The following is an 18,577-nucleotide window of genomic DNA, read 5'->3' as shown; positions in this document are numbered from 1 at the left end:
ACATAATCATGTTATCTGCAAATTTAAACAGTTTTAAATTTTCCTTTTTCAATCTGTATATTGTTTATTTCTTTTCTTTGCCTTATTTCATGGGCTAGAACCTCTAGTATGATTTTTGAGTAAGAGTGATGAAAGGAAACCTTGCATAGAGTTGTTCATAGTATTTCCTTATTATTGTAGGGTCTGTAGTTATGTCCCCTCTTTCATTCCTGGTATTTGTAACTTGTGTCTCTTCTTTTTTTCTTGGTCAGTCTGGCAGTTTATCAATTTTTATCAACAATAGTTATTATAAGTACTCATTATGTGTCATATGCCTTTAATGAGCTTTAGTTATATATTATTTGTATATCCGAGAATCTATATTTTCTATTGTTATCCCCTTTAACAGGTTAATAAACTGAGGTCTATATGTATATTAAGAAACTTGACTACGATTGAATAGCCAGAATGAGAGTTCCAGCATTCAAATCAAGTCTTAACTCCAAAGCCTTTGCTTTTGACCACTCTGCTTTATTGACTGGTATAAGGGACAAATCAAAATTGGTATTTGAAGAAAATCTCCTCCTTCATTGTGTAACTGGAAGCAAACTTTTCATTCCCATCATTGGACTGTAATAACTGCTATTCTCTGTCATTGGGGCTTTCTCTGTAAACAGCATATCGTACAGAACCTCTTGTCATAAGGTCTCTGGAGACCTGTTTGTTCCTTCCAAAAGTTTAGAGCACTCAGTCAGGGAACCTACAAGGAAAGACAGAAAATTCAGAGACTTCTGGTTGCTACAAAATGCTGAATAATCCGTCTTAGATTTTCAGAGCATAGGAGCTTTTAAGGCCTTCTAGTGACTAGATACCTGAAGTGATGGTCCTGATGTCGTCCCCTCTTGGTAGATAGCAAATAAAAGCCTTGATTCTATGCCCTTCTCTTTAAAATGGAGGCATCTCTTTCCCCTGATAGGTGTAAGATATGCTTTTGAAAATAAAAGCTGACATAGTTTTCTTGTTTCCTCAGGTCTAACGGTAACTGCTGTAAAAGACTCAGGAGAGTGGAATTTGGAGGCTGGGGCACTAGTGCTTGCAGATGCAGGCCTTTGCTGTATTGATGAGTTTAACAGCCTCAAAGAGCATGACAGAACCAGTATCCACGAAGCAATGGAGCAACAAACCATAAGTGTTGCTAAGGCTGGGTAAGAGTTTCTTTTCTTTAAAATCTATGGAAATTGTGAGATTATTTAATATATGATTTGGGGAAAGTGTGAACCTTGTTGAATGGCAAGATATGTTTGGTCCTCTCAAGGTTTATCAGTTATCTCCCTTTAAGACACACATCAAAGTTTTTCCCTATTAGACCATACAGGTGTGTAAGGAAATGAAAATGAGTTATTGGGAAAAGTGAAATATAAATGTAGGTTGACTTAACTAATGGAGGGGATTTAAAGAGCTTTCAGTGTAGGATTCAACCTATTCTCTCTTCCATTCAATAAATATTGTGTGTATATTCTGAGCATATGTGTTAGGAATTTAGAACAGTTTAAAAAGAAAAAAAGACCATAATTTCTGGCATGCTTATGCATCCTAATGGAAAGGGTTTTTTGTGTTTGGTTTTGTTTTGTTTTGTTTTTGTTATAGACAGAGTCTCGCTCTGCCCTCCTAGCCAGAGTGCAGTGGCATCATTGTAGCTCACTGAAACCTCAAACTCCTGGGCTCAAGTGATCCTCTTGCCTTAGCCTCCAAAGTTGCTGGGACTATAGACACATACCACAATGCCCGGCTAAGTTTTCTATTTTTAGTGGAGATAGGGTCTTGCTCTTGCTTAGACTGGTCTTGAACTCCTAAGCTCAAGCAATCCTCCTGCATCAGCCTCCCAGAGTGCTAGGATTACAGGCATGAGCCACCACACGCAGCCCCGATGGAAAGTTGATCACAGCACATAGAAAAGTAAATAATAATATATATTGGCGTAAGATGAAGTGCCTGTTATGACTCAAGGAGATTCAGGATTGAGGTATGTGAGTCCCTGGTTACACATGACCCATGGGGAGGAACACTAAGCTAGATTCAGACAGAAATCCACTGATTTATTTACGGGAAACTTACGTGGCTACAAAGACTGGCCACCAAACCAGGCTGCCAGGTCATTCAAGCAACAACAGGGCCAGAACTATCTCAGTCTTAATGCTGCTATTATGGATGTAAAGCCAACTGATCGAGCAGATAGGGCTGCCAACAGCGTCTTCAAATAGTAATGGGTACTTGGGAGCCAAGCAGATAATGGTATATATAGATTCTATGAGATCTATTTATATACACTAGCAAAACAATAATGGGGAGTGAGGTGGGGAGGGAGGGAGAACAGGACATAGCACATAGGAAAAGGACACAAGAAAGAAGTAGGCAGAACCATTATCAGATCTATTCGTTTGTTCATTTACTCAGTATATAATATATTCATTAAAAACCTGTTTGCTAGGTACTGTGCTAGACACTGAGTAATACAAAGATGAATAAAATACTGTCTTTGAAGTGTTCATTATTTTTTTGGGGGGGGGAGGATAGATAAAAATAACAGCAAAGTGATAAGTCTATAATAGGTGTTACAAGGTCAGGCATGGTGGCTCACACCTGTAATCTAGCACTTTAGGCTTGAGATTGGGAATTTGAGACCAACCTGAGCAAGAGCGAAACCCATTTCTACTAAAAATAGAAAAATTAGCTGGGTGTGGTGGCGCATGCCTGTAGTCCCAGCTACTCAGAGACTGAGGCAGGAGGATCACTTGAACCCAGGAGTTTGAGGTTGCTGTGATCTGTGATGATGCCACTGCACTCTAGCCCAGGTGACAGAGCGAGGCCCTGTTTCCAAAAAAAAAAAAAAAAAGTGTCAGTAGGAGAATTTACCTGTTTTTAAACTGTGCACGTCAGTACCTGTGACTGCTGAATGGCAGCACAGTGCTACACAGCGTGTAGTCATTTGAAAGAACTCTATGTGATGATGATCTTTAAGGTTGTAGGATTCTAAACCAAATAAAGATTTGGGAAAGATAATGTTTCATTATTTTCACGGTGCTTTTCAAACGTAACTAGGATAGCATCTCATCAAGGGGAGGGTATCACTAGATTTTTAAATAATGGAGGAAATCCTCACTGTTTGCTGAGGACACATTTAGGACAATGAGATTTGTGGTACTACTAAATTATGCTCACATGCCTAGATCGGAAGTGGCACGGTAGCAGTTTTTTGATTTACTCGATAAACATGTCTTGAGCACTAAGCAATGTCATGCTTTCTGCTAGCTACTAGCACCACAAAGATGAAAAGACAAGGCCTTTGTTCTCAAGATGCTCACAGCCTTGGAATAAGACAGACAAGTAAACATGTATTACATACTGCAATTCTAACAGCTCTACAAGAGCCAGGGCACAAATCCCCACTTGACTGATCATTAGTTTTCTGGCCCACACAGGCCTATTGAATCAGAATCTCTGAAGTGGGACCTGGGAATATGTATTGTGAAAACCTACCTTGGGTCCCATCGATCAGCCCGGCCTAGGACCCACTGCATAGGGTAAGATTGCTCAGTACCCAAGTACCCAGCCTGGCTTAGAATCCACTGCTGCAGGGTAAGATTGCTCAGTACCCAAGTACCCAGCCTGGCTTAGAATCCACTGCTGCAGGGTAAGATTGCTCAGCACCCAGGTACCCAGCCCGGCTTAGAATCCACTGCTGCAGGGTAAGATTGCTCAGCACCCAGGTACCCAGCCCGGCTTAGAATCCACTGCTGCAGGGTAAGATTGCTCAGCACCCAGGTACCCAGCCCGGCTTAGAATCCACTGCTGCAGGGTAAGATTGCTCAGCACCCAGGCACCCAGCCTGGCTTAGAATCCACTGCTGCAGGGTAAGATTGCTCAGCACCCAGGCACCCAGCCTGGCTTAGAATCCACTGCTGCAGGGTAAGATTGCTCAGCACCCAGGCACCCAGCCTGGCTTAGAATCCACTGCTGCAGGGTAAGATTGCTCAGTACCCAGGCACCCAGCCTGGCTTAGAATCCACTGCTGCAGGGTAAGATTGCTCAGTACCCAGGCACGCTGTTTGCCTCATCCTTCCAGGATCTTATGACTCTGTATCTCTGGTGGCATCCATCACAGAGTAGCCTCAGGTTGGGGGAGGGTGGGGATGAGAGAGGCAGAGAGAGGAGGATATGTGTCCTTCCACCCAACCCCAACGAGCAGGGGCTGAACGGGCTGTGGGACTTATTGGAAAATGTTCCTTGGAAGTATGCAAGCGTGCCACCAAGATGTGAAAATAGTTCAAATCATGCCCTTTGAAAGTTTTCTGTTCTTTCTAGATAATATGTATGGTCAGTACTTTTACCCATCTCTTCTTGCCTATTCCCATTGCGGGTAAATCTCATTTCCCTTCATTAAGTCAATGTAGACGTGAATGGCAATTTGCCAACTTTACCAACCTAGTTAAAAAGTACGGGAGGAAAGGATGTGTGTACCTAGCATTTCAGATTACCAAAAAATATATAATGGACTGTGAGAATACCATTAATGTGTTTTTATTTTGTATTGTTTTGTTGGGGTTTTTGCTCCCTTTTTTGGTGCTAGACTTTAAAAAAAAAAATTGAGGCCTTGTTAATATAGAAATGTCAGAAAATCTAGATACTAATATTTGAGTGTTGCCTCGCAGGCTGTTTTCTGGCCTAATTCCTTTGGTAAGGAGAGCACTCAAATGTTGTTGGGATAAGTGTTGCCATAGCCAAAGGATCTAGAGCTTGCTAGAGAGATTTTGCTCTATATTAGTCAGGGTAGGAGGCGTAACTATAGCAAACAGTGGTTTAACACAATGAAAGGTTACTGCTTTCCTGTGTATGTACGGGACAGTAAGAGGGCTTCACCCTCATAACCTCATCTAAGCTTAATTACCTCCCAAAGGCCCCACCTCCCAATACCATCACATTGGGTGTTAGGGCTTTACATATGAATCTGGGGGAACACAAACATTCAGTCCATGATAGCCTTCATTCCGTGTGTGTGTGTGTGTGTGTGTGTGTGTGTGTGTGTGTGTGTGTGTAAGGGGAGTGGGTGGGGTAAAAAAGGCATAACATAAAATTTACCATCTTATTTTCAGTGTACAGTTCAGTACTCTTAAGTGTTGTCCCATTGTTTACAGCCAATCTCCATAACTCTTCATCTTATAAACTGAAACTCTATACCCATTAAACAACTCCCCATTTCCTCCTCCTCCCAACCCCTGGCAACCACCATTCTACTTTCTGTTTCTGTGAATTTAACTACTTAAGTGGAATCATACACTGTTTGTCTTTTTGTAACTGGCTTGTTTCACTTAGAATCACATCCTCTATCCTCAAGGTTTATCCATATTGTAGCATGTGTTAGAATTCCCTATCTTTCTTTTTTTTTTTCTTTTTTTTTTTTTGAGACAGAGTCTCATTCTGTCACCCGGGCTAGAGTGCTGTGGCATCAGCCTAGCTCACAGCAACCTCAAACTCCTGGGCTCAAGTGATCCTCCTGCTTCAGCCTCCTGAGAAGCTGGGTCTACAGGCATGCACCACCACATCTGTCTAATTTTTTCTATTTTTAGTAGAGATGGGGTCTCACTCTTGCTCAGGCTGGTCTCAAACTCCTGAACTCAAGTGATCCTCCTGCCTCGGCCTCCCAGAGTGCTAGGATTACAGGCGTGAGCCAACACTCTCAGCCTTCCTTTCTTTTTAAGGCCGAAAAACTTTCTGTTGTATTTATAGACCACACTTTCCTTATCCATTTCTTCATCCTTACATATTTGAGTTACTCCCACCTCTCGGTTTCTGTGCTGCTAGGGACGTGGTGTGGCCTTTGTTACTTAACAGTGGCTACCTCAAGGGCATCTACAGCAGAAGACTTCACCCTCAATCTAAGTCATTTTATACAACTAAAAAAATTTACTGGGCCTTTGTTCAAAGCTTTTTTCTTTTTTGCCTCTCTGGTCTAAAAGCAATTTTTTCCCCTAATCCTTCAAAACCTCAAATTTCTGAGCTGTCTTTTATTGCCTTCCATTCCTCCTTGAAAACTGGGCAGTTCTTTCCTATGTTCATCTCTTTCCTGTAATACTTTGCCAGAAGAAGGTTTTCTCGCTCATGTCACGGTCTGATGTGGATTGAGGGTGGGGTACTGTACTCCACATAGTCATTCGGGACCCAGGCTCCTTCCTTCGTGTGGCTCTCTGCCTCCAGGGCCTTATCCTCTTCTGTACTCCACTGAGAAATAGAGAGAGGAAAGGATTGCACCGGAAGGCTTTTAGGGGCCAGAGAGACCTAAGAGTAGTATATGTTCTTCTGCCCCCATTCCATTGTCCACACCTGTTATTATAACCCTACTTAACTATAATGGGGGATAGGAAATATAGTCTTGCTCTGTTCCTAGGGGGAAAAGAAAACAAGTTTTGGTGAACATATAGCAGCTGCTACCATAGGCTGGAGCTAAATATGGAAGTACCAGCATACAGGTGGGGATTAAAGCTATGAGTAAAGATGGGGATCACCCCATAAAGGTGTAATGGGAGTAATAGGAAACCTTCATAAAAACAAGGGCACTTTCTGGAGGGTCTATGCTGGTAAAAATAACTTATGTAACCTAACTTTACAACATTTAAAACAGTTACTACTGTGTTTGTAGGAAAGTTTAAGCATGTGGATCAAATAAATGGAAAAGTAGCTTTTTCAGAAACTGGAGTGGTTCCTCTCCTTGAAGTTAGGCAGAAAAAAACATGTTATCGACATCATTTTATTGTGACTGTTGAAGCCTGTGAGCATAAAGTAACTCTGAATTTTAGAAATACTGAACTAAGTAAAGATTTGTTTTTTTTATTTGTCATTTAATGAATGCACATTTATTGAGCATTTAATATGTGCCAAGCAGTGCGAGAATTATAACGATAAGTTACAGTCCTTCAAGGAAGATCAAATTTAGTTGGAAAAAAATAAGGCAAGTAAATAGGTACCTAAAACACCAGGCAGACTCTCTAAGATCACAGGAGTTGGACACCTGAAATGTTAGAACCCACAGGGGAGGCAGTCTGGAAGTGAAAGAGCGTTGATTTTTGAGCCCAGCAGATCTAGGTTTGAATCTCAGCTCCGCTGCTCAGAGTAACCTTGGGGAAGTTAACATCTCTGAGCTTAGCATTTCCTTATTTCTAAGTTTGTTATAATAATACCTACCTTTCAGATTATAGTGGTTAAGAGTAATCTGTGTAAGCCTAACACAGTACTTGGTATTACTTTGTAGTTATTTTCATTAACATTACTGAAGAAGGTAGAGTCCATATGGGATGGAACAAATGAGTTACCTTACACCAAGTCTGCAGTCCCCAAGCCCTGGGCTGAAGACCGGTGCAGGTACCAGTCCGTGGCCTGTTAGGAACTGGGCCACACGGCAGGAGGTGGGGAGAGGGCGACCAAGTGAAGTTTCATCTGTATTTACAGCCACTCCCCATGGCTCCCCAGCATCACTGCCTGAGCTCCCCCCACCCTCCACCCCCGTCTGGAAAAATTGTCTTCTATGAAACCAGTCCCTGGTGCCAAAAAGGTTGGGCACTGTGGCTAACTCATGAATTCATTCATTCAGTAGTTATTTACTATGCATAAGTATTTAGGATTAGACTGTGTGTGTGTGTGTGTGTGTGTGTGTGTGTGTGTGTGTGTGTGTGTGTGTGTATATCTGTGTTTGTTTTCTAAAGCCCTGTTCAGTTTTTAGTGGAAATGTTTGTCTGCAGCCACCAGGCTTATGTACTGCTTTCCCTCCTTCAAATGCCCAGAGCCCACCCTGTCCCTCTGGGCCCTGCTACTGTCCTCCTCCTTTGCTACAGGGATCTGCCCCACTTATTATCTATCCCATGTAATCTCCTTTTCCCCTGCCCACACCCCTGTTTTCATCACTTCCATTTCTGCTGACTTCACCTCAGGCAGCCTTTTTTCTTCACATATGAATCTTCCTCAGTCCCCTTTCTTACACTTATTCTTTCCATTTTTTCCTCCCAGTTACCCCAGAAATAATTCGCTACCTTCCTTCTATCTTTGTTTATTTTCCTTCTCCTATCATGGAAAACTTTCAGATTATTTCCTTTGTAGATATCCAGGTATCTCCACGGCAGTTCCTCTCTGATGATACCGATGCCAACACTGACCCAGAATTCCTTGCACACTTGCTGTCTGGCAGGGGCTGTGTTGAGCCTCCTCATCCTCCAGAGGTTCTATTGCAAACTAACTGGCAGCAGGGACCAGCTGTATACCTTTTTGAATTCTCAGTACAGTCCCGTACACACAGGAAATGGCCTATATAACTATCTGTTGATCAGAGAGAGGAAGAATAAACAATTAATTACCTAGCATTGAAAATAATTTCAAAAAAATATTTTCATATGCAATTATATTTCATTGCCAGTATTGCAGAAGTTTTTTAATGATAAATGCAAATAGTCTCACTTTGGTGTGGCTTAAATGTACTTTTGTGGGATTAGTTAGGAACCATTTATTACCTTGTTTTTATATCAAATTAGATTCCAAGTTCTAAACAACTACCTTTACAAAAGCCATTTTGGCACATAAATAATAAGATGTGGACTGTCTGTTCAGAATTTTTCTCTTTCAGTAATATTTTAAAAGGGGATTTAGTTTCTGGTAAAAATGCCTTGTTTGTCTTTCTCTTATTTGGGGAGTGTCGTCATATGCCATTTGCCACAAATAAAGATTCTCTAGCTTTTTCAGCCTCAGGGAATGAAGTAACCACCACAGCCCACTGGAAATAGATCCAGGATTAACAAATGTAGCGCACATTTGCTGATGTCACAGGGGTGTGACTTCTGAGAGGCAGACATCCAACTGTAACTAAAAATGGGCAGGAAATACAGGGCATACAAATTTACAGATAAAATTTTTGATGTTTGTTATTGTTAATGAATGTTCCATAGTACTCTGAAGACTTGCCCCTCATTAATTAGTTCAAAACTCTATCTAAGTTGTATCACATCCATCCCTGTTCTACCTCTGCTCCATTTAGGACTTTGGCTCCTCCCTGTTGCACCCCTGCACTGGCGTCCTGCCCTGTCTGCCATCCCCAGTCCCTCTGTCCAACCCTGCGCTAAGCCCAGGCTCTTCAGCCTTCTGTCCACAGCTGTCCTCAGAAATTCCATGCTAAACCAATCCTTATATTTCCTGATTTCCTTTTCCTCCCTCTCTCTCATTTCTTCCATGTTTAGAAAAATCAAAACAAAATAATTGAATACAAAGAAAGTTTTTGCTTCAACCACTCACCATTCTCTAAAGTCATCCTCTCCCTCTACCCTTACCCCCTCCACAAGTGTATGTCTCTCTCCACTTAAAAATGTCCAGGTGCCTTGCAGGGCCCAGTTCAGAAGCTGCTTCATGATGTTTCTCTGATCACTCTTCCATCCACATGGAAGAATACACATCATCTTTATTTCCCCTGGGAACTTTATTCTTATAGAATTTACCACATGCTGCCTTGTGTTACATTATAGCTAGTGAATTACAAGCCACTTAAGAACAGCATTCATGCTTGGTTTAATTTTGTTTACTTCTTAGCACTTAGCAGAGGGGTCTGCTCATAGCATCAGCATAAAAAGTGTTTATTGAACAGTTACTTCAAGATAGACTAGTTTCAAAGCACTTTATTTGAACATGGTGTTTGTGCTATCCTTTTGTGTCATTCCACATTGCTTTCACAGGACTTTCTAGATTTTCAAGGCTCAAGATCAGCCCCATTTTATTAAGAAACTTAATCTTGCTTTTTATTTGAAGCTCAGAGTCAGTGATTGTACCCTCTCTCTCGGTAGCCTCGTGTGCAAGCTGAACACAAGAACGACCATCCTTGCAGCAACTAACCCCAAAGGCCAGTACGACCCCCACGAGTCTGTGTCCGTGAACATCGCCCTCGGCAGCCCACTCTTAAGTCGATTTGACCTGATCCTGGTTTTACTTGATACCAAGAATGAAGACTGGGATCGTATAATTTCCTCCTTTATCTTGGAAAATAAAGGTATGCGGAGACAAATCATTCAAAGTGACAAAGAGAGATTAGGCATAATTAGAGGAAATTCCCTTTAGCCATGACAAAACTAGTCAACTCCGATCTGTAACTGTTACTTTTTCCAGTGCTGCTTTGTGCTGAGAGAACATTATAGTTTACTGCAATTGACCTGTAAAAGACTTTGATTCTTTGTAATTTTAGGGATAAATTAGGTGATTAATTTAAAGAACTTTTCAATGTTGCCTTTATATCACATTAATGTATAACTTCTTTCAGAAGAGTAATAGAAGCACTGATTCATAGTAAAAAATCTTGTTTTTATCCTGTGTGAATTGGACTCTAGAAGAAGAAAAAATTCTTTTGTTTAGCTTTGAAAAAATAAATAAGAAAATTCCATTTGAAGAAAATTAGATAAATACCCAGGGTATGCTACGTAACAGGCAATAGAGATATGTTTAGACAGAAAGCAGTGAGTGAGAGGAGCCAGTCAGGGGGCCCCAGAATACTGAGTGGAGGGAAAAGGGTCATTCTCTACCAGCCATTGATGAGAATATGGTTGTTGGATATGTCCCTTGCAGTGAAAGGGGGCAACCATATGGTAGAGAATTACCGCTTACCTCTTGTACACAAAGAAAGCTGAACCGAATTATGAAACAGAAATCTCTAAATGTGGACATCTCTTTAAGTTAGATTTACTCAAGTACTATTTATTACCATAGGGTAGACCAGCATTATTCTGAATAATTTTAACCCCTGTAGGAAGCTTACCTTTATTCATCTTAGATCATAAGACTGTTCTTTCTAGAACTGTATGCTATGCAGAGAACAGATTTAGATTTCAATAGCCACAAAACCTGAAGATTATCTTTTAAACAATGAGTACAAGAACTTTATAAAAACCCTTAAAATGAGGTTTGCCTTTTCTTTGAAATTACTGACCCAATACCTGCTATACACAGGTTACCCAAGCAAATCAGAGAAGCTCTGGAGCATGGAAAAGATGAAAGCCTACTTCTGCCTCATTAGGAATCTACAGCCCTCACTGTCTGACGTGGGTAACCAAGTTCTTCTCCGGTACTACCAGATGCAAAGACAGAGTGATTCCCGGAACGCTGCCCGGACCACCATCCGCCTGTTGGAAAGCTTGATACGATTAGCAGAAGGTTTATTTCATTCAACAAATGATACTTTCATTGAATGTCTACTGTGTGCAAGGCATAGAGCTTGGCACCATGAAATCAAAGATGAATAAGAATAACCCGTATTCTAAGGTGCTCATAGTCACTTAAAAAGTAAAGACTCTGAGCCATGAGACCTTGCCTGCTCTTCTGAAGACAGATTATGTGTGTTGAGTGGAATGTAGTGTCATTAAGAGAGAGGGATCCTTGTGACATCTCAGGACCTCCTTTAACTTAAGATGTCATTCATTTAGAAAGCCTTTGTTCTGATGTTTTGTTTCTCAGTGCCATCTCTGTTAGCATTTTGAGTGGGATGGTTTCTTGTTTGGAATTGTTTATCTGTGGTTCTTGCTGTGTATGTACCAGCTGCAACCCACCCCTGTCATCATAACAATCAAATTAGCAATGTGGTGCCCTATCTGTCCCTAAGGTATAGGCTTACATGTACACATATGGTGAATATGTATCTCAAACTTTTTTTCCAACATTGGCTTTTACATTTTAGCCTTTGTTTAGATAATTCTAAAAACAATTTCATGTATACTGAATGTGTCATATAGTAAATAATATAAGCTTAATAAAAATTACTGTAAAACAAATGGACTTCATTTTTTCAAAGATTTATAGCTAATATTAGGGCAAGTAATACTCAAAATTTAGGCTTGCTAGGTTGGTAGCTTTGAAAAGCTCATATAGATCATAGATAAGGAAAAGTGCCAGAGATATGAAATGAGTTTTAATTTTATGTGTTTCTATAGCAAATTACAAAGTGAAGATTAAAAGTTGCTGAATGTTAAATATGCATTTATACAGCTTTCTTTGCTAGAGTCTAGAGTATTTTTACATATAAATGTACAAAATTGCATGGGCTATTTAGAAGGATTAGACCCCTTATAGAAACAACCTTAAGGCTAGTTAAACATCAACTTTTGTGCTGGTTCTAGTAAGATTAATTTATTATTAGTAGCTCATTCATGAAATACAGTTGGGGAGGTCAGGTAGAGAATTACCATTATCACCTCAAATATTCCTAAAAAACATATGTGTTTTATTTTGTCAGCTCATGCCCGTCTGATGTTTCGTGACACTGTGACTCTGGAAGATGCTATTACAGTGGTGTCAGTAATGGAGTCCTCAATGCAGGTAAGGATACTTTGTGTACCTAATATTTACCCTAATTACAAGCTTTCTTAAAAAAAGAGACATGTTGTTAATGTAGCAAGAGTTACAAAAATGATCATATTCTAGACCTAATAATTCCTGGAAATATACCAAAAGGTAACCATTTAAAATAAGAGGAAAATATGTCATAGAGACATTCACTGCATCGGTGGCATTGCATTTGCCCATTGGTATAAAGTAGGGGGTCTCAATCCTTTTTCTCCTCTGCACACCTAAAGGATGTTCATGGCTCCACCAGTGACAGCATGCCTTCCCAGAGCAATGATTGCCACTAAGACCTGGGGGCAGGAACTATCAAAATTTGAAAAAGCTTCCCAGGTGATTCTGATACCCAAGGTAGGGGTGTGGAGGGCCGGTCTTACCTATCCCAGTGTATGGCCAGCATGGTGACTCTCCCTCTTATTGTCTCACCCCTGCAGGGAGGTGCCCTGCTAGGAGGTGTGAATGCTCTCCACACCTCCTTTCCTGAAAACCCCCGGGAGCAGTACCAGAGGCAGTGTGAACTTATTCTGGAAAAGCTGGAGCTGCAGAGCCTCTTGAGTGAAGAGCTTAGAAGACTTGAAAGGTGAGGAAGGAAAACCAAGAAAGGCATTTAATGGAAAATCCTTGTTTGGCAGTTAGTGAAACAAAGGAAGTGTAAATTAAGTGGAAAAATCTATCTGTGCTACCTGTAGAGGATTCTTTCAGTTATCTATTGCTGTAGAATCAACCACTCCAAAACTCAGTGGCTTGAAAAAACACCATTTTAGTGCCCACTTTTTTGGGAGTCAGAAATCCAGGCAGGTTCAGTGGAGATGGCTTGTCTCTGCTCTACATTGTGTTGGCTGAGGTCACAACTCAGGAATGGCAGAAGCAACATTTCAAAACTTACCTTTCTAATGACTTGTTAAAAGGTGAATAATAGACATGGAGGACACATGGGAAGGAATGCGTCACTTGCATTAGTGAGAACATGGACTTGGTAGGTACCTAAAGAATTTTTGCCTGAATGTTAATGTTTGCATGCTCTGGAAATACGTGGGCTTCTAAAAAGCTAGGCTTTGAGTCTGTACCTGAGAAACAGGAGTAAGGAATGGCAAGTCTATCCCTTTGGGTGCCTTCATGATCAGCGTGAGCAGCTTACTAACTGACCTGCACCTGCTCATCGGTGTCGACCTCAAAGCTGGGGGCTGGTGAACGGAGTACGTGTGGAAGTGGGGCCCCGCAGAAGAATTAGAGACTACTGGGATGGTTGACTGTAAAAGTAAAGCCTTGAGAATTCTTCCTTCTCCCAGCAGCATTCTCTGTTCTAATTTATAAAACCGCAGCACAGCCTTCCTGGGGAGATGTGGGGACTGGCTTTATCCTGCTGACACCCAGGTGCCAGACTGTAGTAAACTTGCACTTTGTATAAAATCAACCCTCCTTTCTTTTGGCCCTTATGATCCAGAGCATGGTGCTGAGATCAAAGTTATTCCTTTGGGTTATATGGTTTGATGTAGCTGATCCTTTTCAAGCCACTCCTGGGCTTGGCTTTGCCTTTGGAACAGCTCCTTACTTTGCCCCAAGCTACTAGAAACTGACATAAGCTGAATTCAGGAAAGGAGGGAATAGGAGGCTCAGAATCATTGTTGTGTGTTAGAAAAATGGCAGTTGGACTTCCCAAATTCGACATGACCCTCCTAGAGGGAAAGAAGGAAGAGGAAAAAAGAAAAGAGTATATGACAACTTAAAAGATAGGATTCTGCCTTAAAATGTTCTTTTCTACTGGTATTTCTTTATGATGTAGAGGCAAGTTCCATGTTGATCTTCAAAGCAACAAAACCAGGTGCCCTGCAAATGAAATTACCTCCAAGACACAGTCTATAGCTAATCTTACCAAGTGAGAAACACCCAACTATTATATGGGTTTTTACCTTTTAGGAAAGAGTTCTTTATTCCTTAAGGAGACCCCATAATTATAATGAAAGTATTTATATTTTTATCACACTTTTCTTCCAGAAAATGCTTTACGAGTGATAGTCTGCCTCAAATAGTGACCATTCTATTCACTTCAAAACAGAGTGCAAAGATACTGTCTTTCAGGAAGGTGTAGTAAAACTGTAGAAATTTTCTGTAAGGGAGAGTTTAATTCTTGAAGTAAGAATTAGATAAAAATAATAGGGCTAACCTATTTTACCCTAACTTATTCTCATCTTTTAGGACATTGTTATGGAACTTTAACAATTATAAGTGTCCTTGACCTCTATTTGATGCTAAAAAGTATATTAGATAGTAGTAATTTCTAAAGCTATTTGCTTTTTTTGTTTGATTGTAATTCAAAGTAGTAACAAGGAACATGGGTTTGCTGTGTTGATATTTGCAAATCTACTATGAATGAATATAACCCAATATTTTTACAATAATTTTTTTGGTTTTTTTCTGATTATAAAGGTAATGTTCTTTATAGAGTATTTTGCAAAGTAGTAATTATAAGAAAACAGAAATCACATGTAATCTTATTTCCCATAGATATATACCAGTAACATTTTAACATATTTAAATGTAATATTTTTTTTCTATTTTGTATGATTACACATGAATTTTAGAATAATTTACTCTTCTGCTTTTTGGTATAATTTCTTTTCAGAGTTAGCATATGGAAGAGGGGTCACATGGCACTTTGTAATGAAAAGACATTTCTAGGTTGCTAGGAAGGGCTTTCTTTTAAAGGACCTACTTTTGGGGAACTACAATCCCTTTTAGAAAGTGGTCCTTCTGCCATTATTTCAGTTTCTGATATGCCCAAGGTTTACAGTGATCATCACTGAACAGATCCTTCATTCATAGAAGGTAAATAGGTTTTAATTCTGTATCAAATTGATGAAGAGTAGCTGCCCAGAACACATGTTGAAACATGACTGGGCTTTGCAGGAAAGACTGTCACAGTTCCCTGGGGATGTCTGCTGTGGATGAGAACGCTGGCGGGGCAGTGGGAGCACCAGCACAGGGTATCACAGACTCTCAACTCTTGAGGAAGGTGACTGTTCAGATGCACTAAAATTCAGTACTTCCATCGGGTGAAGAGAAGAGAGACATCATAGCCTCCAGTCTTTCATTTGGTTCTGGTCTGCAGACTGGCCACTAAACAACTAGAGCAACAAGCTACTTGGTCAGCAGTCAGCTGCTGTGCAAGAAGTCACAAGTCTGTCTTATATTTAAACATTGAACACGAGAGATAAGGCTGAGCATTTTACACTGACCTTCAAACAGTCCGAAATGAGTAAAATGGACTTCCAGAGAGATCTAACAATGTAGACAAACCTCCTGTTTAATTTTCTTTATTTTATTCCAGTTTTAGTTTAAATTAGAACACTTATCAGAGCACATAAATCTATATTGATAAGAAAAGATAATTTCCTGCTGCTGCTCTAGGAGACTGTATTGGATATTAACCTGGAATTACATTGGACTTAAACCTTTAAGATGGCATCTCAGAGACTAAAGAAATGAGAAGGTTAAAGCAAATTCTCTTCACATTTTCCTTATTTATCTCTGTTACAGGTTACAGAATCAGAGTGTGCACCAATCTGAACCACGGGTAATGGAGGCAGAGACTACTTTAGGACCCTCGAGAAATGATCCAGGGGAAGAATCCAATTTCAGAACCTCAGCAGAGCAGGAAATGAATTGTAGCATGCGTCCCTCCTCTTCTGGAGGCAGTCCTGGGGCAGGCCCGCTTCTAGACCCCCCACCCCTTCTGGGGCCTAAAAGATCAACAAGGAAAAAACATTCAGCTGAGCACAAAAATAGCAGAGATGACAGTTTGGACTGGTTTGACTTTATGGCAGCTCATCACACTGAACCTAAAAACACTGTTCTTGTGTCTCCTGGTCCCAAAACAACTGAGGAAAATACGGCTTTAAAGATCTCTAACAACAAATCTCAGGGTAAGGGAAAGAGTGAACCAGGCCAAAGGAGCAAAGTGGAAGCTGGGCAACTTCCATCACCAGTAGAGACAGATGCTCCGTGGAGGCCAGACAGTGTGGAGGGTAAAAAGGCAAAGTGGACAGCACCAACGTCAGAAGCAGCAGCACCTGCTGGTGAACCAGACTCGGTACTAACTCATCATGCCCCTAGGGGACTGAATAAGCTGTGCAGGGAGAGGGCCCAGAAGTTGTACAGAAATGCCACCAGGGCACCCTCACAGTCCACAGTCCCTTCTCATCCTCAGTCCATTCCTGTACGTAGCCCAGAAAGAACACTGGAAACTCCCAAAAGAAAGAGACTGAAATCTCTTGCTCAAGAAGAACTTGACCTTAGAAGTGTTGAGACTCCAGTTCCTCCTGTGGCCAAACTGGCAAAATTTACTTTCAAACAGAAGTCAAAACTGATCCACTCCCCTGAAGACCACAGCCATGCGTCTCCTGGCACAACGGAAATAGCAGTTCATAGTCCTAAAATTTCCCAGCATAGAACAAGAAGAGAAGCAGTTCTTCCTGTGAATGGTTCAGAAAAGTTGACATCTGCTTCAGGAAAAAGAGGCTCAGATCATCCACGGGGTAAGACAAAGGAGGTGTCACAGCAGCCACCAGAGAAAGCTGGGTCAATAGAGAAGAGGGACTGCGCCCCTGAGAAGAGAGCTATTCAGCATGGATCGGAGCTTGGAAACCAGACTGGGCGCGCTCGTCTTACTTGCGAGGGAGACAAAAAGGAAGAGGTTTCATGCAATTTTAAAAGCAGCAAAGTTCATGCTTGCACATTAGCCAAATTGGCAAACTTCTCCTTTAGTTCCCCGTCAGAATCCAAATCAGAATCCCCTCCTCCTCCTGAAAGGAAGAACTGCAGTGAGAGAGGTCCAAGCCCTCCTCCCACAACCACAGCTCCGGCGCTTGGCAGTAAGAGGAAATCTTTTCAGCTCCAGGGGTCCACCGAGAAAGCGATTCTTTCCAAAACTCTCTTCACTTTATCAGAACTAGATGATGAAACATTAGATTTTGACTGGGATGAAGAGATGAGAAAAACGCCATAATTATGAAAAGCTTTCTGATCAAATTTCACCTTTCACAACTCAGCGCAGCACCTCAGGGTATCAATGTCAGAGTTACCAATGTACAGAACTGTTGGCCGTATTGAGTACCATTCTAAACACCAGCTCCCCATCAGGTTTGCTAATTTCAGGTTCAGCTTCATGACTTGCTCGGCTTAGGTCAGTGTTATACCAGCACTTGAGTTGAATTAATAGATCTTATGCTTAATTTTGCGAATGGACTACTTATATTCCCAAAGATGCTTCCGTTTTTTTTATTTGTTTTTTAAGGAAGAGAGGGTCTTCCCTAGATCCCTTCTTTCATTCACTCAGGAACAAATGCCAGGAAGAAAGCACTCATAAATCTAACAAGGCAGATGAATTCTTGTTATTTTTGTCTTTGTATTTTCACCTGAAATGTGCTAAGTACAATGAATATTTATTATCATTTGGGGTGATTTGCCAAAATCATGTGGTTTTTCTAATATTATTTTTGTATTTATTTGCATACATCAGACTAAATGTGACTTAAGCTTTTCTTTCTTTGAGAGACATCCTTCCAGTTCCATGGTATTCCCAAAGATCTGGCAACTGGTCAAATAGTAGCTTTCTAAAGTACTGATCTTTTGAGTTTTCCTTTCTCTCTTGAGCCAACATTTTGTGCTTCAGCTTCTTTTTTTCTCTTGGGGACCTACCTTCAACACAACTCCAATCCCATAGTTAGAAGAAGAATGTGCAGTAGTCTCAACCGTACATCATGTCTCATCTACCCAGGTGGATAATATACAAATATGATTCCTACTAGGTTATGATTCATTTGTCTTTAAATCCAAGCAAATCATGTACTGTGTTTGATAATAATAGATAACTCAAGCTTGTCTTTCTGTGTGCTTTTAAAATCACTTACTCCTTTGGATTCTAGCAAGGGTTGTTAGGATTTCATAATTACAGACTTTCTCTTCTGAAGTATGAATTTGTAACGTGATTGATTCCTTAATTGTCTGAGAGAGTTTTGGACATGAAGAATACTGAAAACTATATGTAATTTGTTTAATGCTCACTTCATTAAATTCATGGAGAGAAAACAAATTTAGGAAATCCAACTTAAACATTTAAACATTAATTCCAAAATTAACTAATTACATTTTTGAAAAATTTTAAGCTGTGAATACAAATTTAATATGGATG

General features: G+C 40.6%; 1 protein-coding gene across 2 annotated transcripts in view; it reads left to right on the top strand.

The window, feature by feature from the left end:
* The window catches only part of MCM9 (minichromosome maintenance 9 homologous recombination repair factor), a 64,192-nt gene extending 45,834 nt beyond the window's left edge, over window positions 1–18,358 (top strand). Inside the window, exons 8-13 of one of the 2 annotated variants that reach the window (XM_045544260.1) lie at window positions 1,010–1,184; window positions 9,849–10,051; window positions 11,002–11,205; window positions 12,281–12,363; window positions 12,822–12,967; window positions 15,925–18,358. In XM_045544260.1, the coding sequence (XP_045400216.1) occupies window positions 1,010–1,184; window positions 9,849–10,051; window positions 11,002–11,205; window positions 12,281–12,363; window positions 12,822–12,967; window positions 15,925–17,392 (2,279 nt within the window). In that variant the 3' untranslated portion in view covers window positions 17,393–18,358. The remainder of the gene's footprint in view (window positions 1–1,009; window positions 1,185–9,848; window positions 10,052–11,001; window positions 11,206–12,280; window positions 12,364–12,821; window positions 12,968–15,924) is intronic. The other variant, XM_045544261.1, reaches the window with a different exon arrangement.
* The last annotated feature ends 219 nt before the right edge of the window (window positions 18,359–18,577 follow it).

Source organism: Lemur catta, chromosome 2 (genome assembly GCF_020740605.2).
Source record: "Lemur catta isolate mLemCat1 chromosome 2, mLemCat1.pri, whole genome shotgun sequence".
NCBI lineage: Eukaryota > Metazoa > Chordata > Mammalia > Primates > Lemuridae > Lemur > Lemur catta.
This window is presented reverse-complemented; position numbering and strand designations above follow the sequence as displayed.